Source organism: Castor canadensis, chromosome 13, assembly GCF_047511655.1.
Source record: "Castor canadensis chromosome 13, mCasCan1.hap1v2, whole genome shotgun sequence".
NCBI classification, from domain to species: Eukaryota; Metazoa; Chordata; class Mammalia; order Rodentia; family Castoridae; genus Castor; species Castor canadensis.
In genome coordinates, this window is record NC_133398.1 from 107,771,691 (window position 1) to 107,778,973 (window position 7,283).

Consider the following 7,283-nt stretch of genomic DNA (forward strand, 5'->3'; position numbering starts at 1 on the left):
GCATTAATATTGTAGTTGTTTGTAGTCCATAGTGATTTACTATTACAACATGGAAGACTTCTTAGTTTTTGAACATTCTGTCAAAATGACGAAAAACCAGATCATCCTTAATGGAAACATGATTTCAATTGACATCGAGCTTTCTAAAGCAATGTTAGAGACAAGAATCCAATAAAATGACATTTTTAAACAGCTGAAAGGAAATAAATGTCGATGCTTGAAGTATGAGTAACCAAAATCTTTTAAAGAGGAGGACATAGAAAAAGACAAGAATACCAGGGTTCAAAAGTTTTATGTTGCATAAACCCCCTTGAAACTATCCTAGAGGGAACAGTCCATTACGATGGAAAATAAACCTCAAGGTATTAGGCTTGTGGAAACAAAAGATGTTAGGGACATTTATTGTACCTAACAATGACATAAAAACATAGCATATCAAAAAGCAACTCAAAGTGTAAGAAAATAGCCTCTTGGACAAACCAGAGCCAGAGGTGGCCAGAGGGGACTACAGAACTTGTTTGATTTCCTAGGATAATGATAAGATTGTCACATATGGGAAATTGGGAAAGTTAACATAAATAGTTGTCTAACCACCATACTAAAAATATTTAAAGTTTAAACAAGAATATTCTGTAAAGTGGAAGGTGCAAATAAAGAGGGGGAAAAGAAATAATAAAGTATGGGAAACAGCATAAAATGGCAGTGGTAAATCATAATAGGAAATAATTAAATAGCTCATAGGTAAGGATAAGATTTTTTAAATGTGAAAAAGCCAAGATCAAAGAGAACATACTGGAAATAAAAAATCATGGAGAAAATATAGCAGGTGATTGGAGAAAATGCTGTAGACCAATAGAAGAAATAGTGGATGTGTAAGATGTTCTCATGAACTGACCACTCATAACTCTATTGCTAAACAGATGCCCCCATTACCATTAAAGTTGTATAAAAATGCCATATACCCACAAGCAGGGGCTACATGTAATTTGTAAACCATATGAAGCATCAAGGCAAGTTTACCACGTGAATCCCCCTGTAGAATGGTATCATGAAGTTCATAAAGGACTCAACACTCTCCTGTATGGTCTGGGCTATACTTGAGTCTAATGATGAGGACAAAGGAGATCCTGCCAGTAAAATCCCTGGGGAATAGCCCAAAACAAGGTCAACATCAGATTTTTAAGGGCTGTAAAATAGGTACACCTCAAGCCAAGATCTGAAATGGTTAAGAGCAATCAGATAATATCTAAGTTAGAAATGGACTAAGGTCTACCTCTGACAGATTGAAGAGTTGGAAGTAAGAATCTAGAAGGCCCAGGAGGATGGAGGATGTGCTAAGCTGGAGGCTGGAGGAGGGGCTGTCATGCAGCCTGTTCTTCCTATGGTACCACCTCCTCCCAGGAGCCCTTTGTGATGAGGATGTCACAGCTCTGTGATGCAGGCCTGGGCCCTCTGCCTAGTCCCAAAGGAAACTCCCAGAGCTCAGTTGACTGACAGCAACAGTGTGATCAAATGAAGAGTCCTCTTTTTCCTGAAAAGTGTTAGTGCACATGGCTGAGCCCCAGGTCCACCACCTGGGCAACGGATGTAGTCCTTGCCTTTGTGTGCGGACTGGGCCTCTTCCTCCTGTTACTGCCCTACCTCCAGGCTAATCCATCCCCACCACTATCACCACCTGGGAAAAAGAAAACTCAGAGGAAGGTAAGAAACCCACAAAAAATGGTTCTCTACTGTTATTTCCACTTTTCCAAATCAAGTCGAGAGACTGTCCAAAAGAGAAATCTCAGGAGAGAACAAGACAACCTTCCCTTAGGCCCTGGCAGGTCAGGACAGGGGTGACAGTGAGCACTAGTTAGTCTATCTGAGTTCTCAGATCATCTGTGTGGTGTGCTTCAGGTGTCAGGACAAAATCAAACACTGTGACTCAGTGGCCAAAGACTGGATTGCTCAAAGACTTGGGGACTTATGGGGAAGCCCAGGCTCTAAGCGCTGGTTCATCAGTGCCCTTTTCATGGCAGCTGCCTGCAGGCACGACTTGTCTCTGTATTGGTATGGTCTAAGGACTATATTGAGCCTGAGAGCCTCCCATCAGAGGCCAAAGGAGGCAGACATCAACTTGGCAGCAGAAAGGAACTTGGAGGGCTGGGTCTGTGATCTTGAGCAGAGGGACAGTGGCATCTGTGGTGGATCTCACTGAGAAAATCCCTCTTTGTGTTTCTTACAGAAGGAAAACAAAAAATATTTGTACTCACTTTAGAAATGAATAAAAGGAATAAGTACACAGATCCACTAATTCAATATAGAATATCATTATTCATGAATAATGAACATCTGCAGCTTGCCTACAAGGAGGAGTGAGAGAGAATTGAGCCCAGCCTCTCTTTTTTTCTTTCTTGTTTCTCAGTGTCAAATGCACATAGGGGCTGGAGAAGAAGGAAGAAGAGTGACCCTGTGAAAGGTAAGGCTCTGCCATTCAATCCTAACTTGATGTCAGAGCTAAGTTGATGTCACCTGCCCCTAAAGGACCAGAGCCATGTCTGTGTCTCCTGGGATGTCAGTTGCAGATCCCTGAGAAGGAGGCTCCTTGGGAAGGAAATCAGAAGCTGGGATACCTCTCAGGTTCCATGCTCAGAAAGAGGCTGTGACGTGCCAGGAAATAATTGTTGCCCAGAAGGGGGTGGTGTGGGCATTGGTGGAGCAACACTGCCTGGATTTGGAGAGTTTTAAAGACCGTGGTGGGTGATGGTTGTGAAAACAACTTGTAAATGAGAAAGCACTGCCCATCCATGATCTTTGCAGCCACTGTTGTCAGCGGTTGTATAATCCTAGTCTTTGGTGCATGAATAGGCTCTGAAATGTAATCTCATATGGTCTTTTCTAAGAGGGCATTCCATTCAGCCTCCTCTAAAGTCCCCATGCCTTCCCCACCATAACCCAGTCTCCTAATTTCCAGCTTCTGGAGATAGACTGGAAAATCCAGAGGAAAAAGACAAAGATGAATCATTTCTAGAACAAATGAACCCAGGATACTACTTCAATTCTCTAGGGAATATGTTGAAGTCACTGAGTGCTGAGCAGGACAACACAACCCCACAACCCTTCTGGGACATGAAAGATAAATCAGAACAGCTGCTGGGTCCTCAGAAGCTCTCATATCCCAAGATCTTGGGGGACCATTTTCAGCAGAAATATAACCAGCTTTTCTGGGGTCTCCCCTCTCTGCACAGTGAATCCTTGGTGGCTGCTGCCTGGATCTCCCAGAATTCTCTGCAGTCTCCCTTCTTCTTATTCAATGGTCTCTCCAATGTTTGCCCAGTGCAGTTGCAGGATAAAATGTCTCCACTGCTTTCCCAGGCCTATCCCCTGTCTCATCTGGAACCCCACCCCCCGCCCCTGGTTCTATCTATGTCTCAATTCCAGCCCCCATTTCTGGGTCAGATTCAGAGTCCGGCTCATCTCCAATCCTCTCTCCCAGCCCTGCTACCTTCTTCTCTACCCCATGTTAGGGACAGTGGAGAATCCTGCCCTACATCCCAAATTAAGCCACAATCTCCCATCCCAACTGAAATTCAACGCCCAGAAAGGCCCTTGAGGAAACAACTAGAAAGTGAGTGGGCTTTTCCCTCGGTGGGCCAAAGATCTCAGGAAGTCTACAGTCTCTTTACTCCCACCCTTTCTCAAGACCACTGGGCAGTCTCCATCCTTCCTGAGAATCTTCCAATTAGCCCTGAGCTCCGGGAGCAACTGGAGGAACACATTCAAAAGTGGCTCATCCAACACCGATGGGACCTGCCCCGCAGAATCCAAGAGTCTCTGGAGCTGATGCAGCTTCGGGAGGAGCTAACAAGGACATGTCAGGAAAGTGGCAAACCTGGCCCCTCACAGCCCTCTGTATCTACATGTGAACCCAGCAAGGATGGACAGAAGGTGAGGTTCCATCTAAAGAAGGATGCGGGCAAGAATTTGGGGCATTTTCTAGGAAAGGTCCCAAAGAATGTACCCAAGGACCTGGAAAGTTCTCCAGTGAAGGCTCTGAGGGTGACTACAGAGACAGAGAGAGACCTGATGAAGTCCTCATTGAAGAGTGACTCAAGAAATGACTTATCAAGAAGCATACACAAGAATCCACCTGAAAATACCCTTAAAGCCCATGTGGGCATTCAGTCAGAGGAGATCAACAAGGGTCTAGTCCCTTTGAGTGTGCGTGAATCCTGGCTTTTTGTGGGGGACGATTTTTCCATGTCTGAAACCCACATAGAAAGCAGAGATCTGGCATCCTCAAAGAGCTGGGAAAACTGTGTGAGGACCACCCAGAGCCTTTCCTTCCTTGATCCAGACACTCAACAGACCCTAGAGACACATGTCTCAAGGTTGTGGGTGAAGCATAAGTGGGGCCTACCCCTCAAAGCACTCAAGCCCGTTAATCTCTTTAAGTTAAAAACACCTCAACCCATGTCCCTGCCACAGTATGGCTGTACCTCCTCAGCCACCTATGTACCTGGGGCCAGCTCAAAAGTTGAGGTTGCCAAGTTCCTGGGAAAACCACCTCAGACATGCTCAAGAGAGAAGGTGATGATTAATGAGTCTGTGCCCCCCATGGAGAAGCCATACCTTGTGTTTTCACCTTCATATAAGGAAATCAAGAGGTCCCTGACACAGACTCCATCCTGGGAGGACTATAGGTTCTCAGAGGCTCCTCCTACCAGACTGGTGAGCAGCCAATCTTCTCAGACTTCTATGTACGGTCATGTGGGCAGAACCTGTCAGAGTAGGACTGTCCTGGGGACTTGGAAAGGCAGCCTAGATGTCTCTTCACTGCCTACAGCATCCGTTGCCCAAGATCTAGCAGAGCCATACCTCCAGGCACAAGATGCTAATGAGTTTCAACACAGAGTGGAGATGAAGCCAGTGAACTACTTTGATGTCTGTACCACTGAGATGTTCCTTCCGGCCTCTTCCACAGACAGTTTGGCTTCACAGGTATGGGGTGACCTGGGGCAGCAGAAGCACACATGGAACACATGGAGGAGCCAAAGCAAGATGTTTGCCCCTACTTACAATGGGGAGGATGCAAGGAGGAGGAGCCCAAGAAGTCATAGAGAAATGTGTGAAGAATTGAGGACCTCCAAGCTCACCCAAGGCAGAGAAACAGAAGACACTTTTGAAGGGGGCCCTCAACCCCTTCCAAAAAACAAACAGTTTTGTCTAGAAAGGTCCTTCCAAAGAGCCATGAAGTGTGTTCTTCACAGGATCTTCTCCAAAAAAGCACTCAAAGAGCAAGAAGAGCACCCAGAAACATACAAGCCTACATCTACCACTGCCCAGAGCCAAAGAAAAGTGAAAACCAGTCCACATGTGGACAGTAATGTGACTGAAGCACAGAAGCTCATGACAACCGTTGGACAGATGTTGGAAAGGAAAATGGTGCTTCAGCATAAACTATGTGGCTCGAAGGCAAACCAGCACAAAGAGCATCCTCATGACTCTCAGATGTCCCCCTGCCACAGGCCTCCCTTCTACCCAGAACAAAGAAGAATGTCCAGTTACATACCCACCCCCAAGTACCGGAGGTCTCCTAACCAGGAAACGAATGCTAGTGACCCACAGTCCTTGAAAAATGTACAATTTAGCAACGAACACCAGGGCCCACAGCATACCCTTCACCTCATGTCCCACAACAAGTCTGTGTCACCAAGGTGTCCCTCCCATCAGGGGCCTACAGTGTCAGGGGCTTCGAGCCACTATCACCACTGCCCAAGGCACTGTCTTCTTCGGAGAGATGTCTTACCTGATTAACCAGAAAGTACCTCTACGGTCTTTCTGAGTAGGAAAACATGTCACCAGGAAAAAATTTAGTCCAAGAGAAAAGAGAAAAATTGTCTTTCTCATCCAAGATATTTAATGTAACCCAATATACATGTTTTTCTAAGAGGGTAATGACTTCTGTGTGTTCCATGCTTGGTGTTGGGCTTTGACTTCCAGAAGAGATGGGGCATGGCAGGAGGTTGATAGAGAGGAGTTGCAAGCCCTCCTCCATTCAGATATTCTTCATTGACCCTTAGTTCCCATCATACCATCCTCACAGAAACAAACAAACAAACAAAAAACAAGATGAGGAGCATCAATGAAGAGCTCATCCAGGATCTGGGTCAGCCCATCTTTCCATTGCTTTCTCTCTACCTTAAACTCACATAGCAGTAGGGACCAGGTTTACAGAGGCATCTTAGGGCTGAAAATTCCATAGGTTCCAAGAAGAGTCACAGTCAAGTAGCTTCCAATGTCACAAAATGGGTGGAAGTTTTGTTGAGCACTGCTGGACCCTAAGTTTAGAAGTGGGAGAACCCCTTCACTTGGCTCTCTTGGTGGGGAACAGTTAATACCTGCTCCTGGGAAGTCCTTTCTCTCCCTGGTAAATCTGGGATGCTCATGGGCCCTTTCAGTTGCACCTTAATGAAAAAGTGAAAGTCACTGCCCTATTGCCTCTGCCTTTCTCATGTCCTACAGCAGCAGTGAGGACAGAACTTCCAGCTCTATGGGGTGGCTGTGGAGATGGTGATGTTGAGGGAAGCTCTTGAGAGCCATGTCCACCCAAAATGTCTACTTCTTCCCTGCTCACAGCTCACCTACCTTGGTCTGTCTCCATCTATCTCAACTCCTGGGTGAATGGAAGTGGGGTGTGACTGTGTGTGCAGTAACCTGACCATCAGGTGCTGTGGACTGAGGTTGGGATGTGGGAGAATTGAAAAGTTGGAGGCAAGGAAGAGGTGGAGTGGAGTGAGGCCACCATAAATGGCATGGCGAACAGGGAGCCATTGAGGTGTCCCTGCCATCCACAAGCCTTATGAGGAAGATGGGGGCCAAGTGGCTCATCCTCGCCCTCCTCCAGAGTCCCTCTTGCTCCAGACTCCAGATCCCAGACCTAGCTCTGACACAGGGACCACACTATGGAGAAAGTGAGGCAAACTAGGGAGATTATTTTGTTTGTTGCCTGTGGTGCTGGAGATCCAACCCAGGTACTACAGATCTGAGTGACAATGGGAATGTGCCCTGCTGCCCACATGTGGGTCTGTGCCAGTATCTGGGTGAAGGGTAGAGTGAGCACAGGCTGCAGGGGTCTGGATACTGGTGTCAAAGGCTTCTCCTGGAGCCAGTTCCTGCTCCTGGGACTTGGATGACTAAGTCAGCCTCTGAAATAGCCCCAACGGTGAGAGGAGTTCAGACTGGCAGGAGAAGCTGGGACCAGGAGCAAAGAAGGGCCCCAAGTCCTTGGAAGCTAAGGAGAG

The 7,283-nt window shown here is 46.6% G+C and overlaps 1 protein-coding gene across 1 annotated transcript; it reads left to right on the plus strand.

Moving 5' to 3' along the window:
- Window positions 1–3,051: 3,051 nt before the first annotated feature.
- Window positions 3,052–5,796, plus strand: LOC109684630 (spermatogenesis-associated protein 31-like). Its single transcript, XM_020161100.1, has one exon. It carries the CDS (start codon window positions 3,052–3,054, stop codon window positions 5,794–5,796), a length of 2,745 nt encoding a protein of 914 aa, XP_020016689.1.
- Window positions 5,797–7,283: the final 1,487 nt, after the last annotated feature.

What these genes read in the sequence shown, in the direction of transcription:
- LOC109684630 (XM_020161100.1), top strand. Translation starts at nt 3,052, where the DNA reads ATGTTGAAGTCACTGAGTGCTGAGCAGGACAACACAACCCCACAACCC.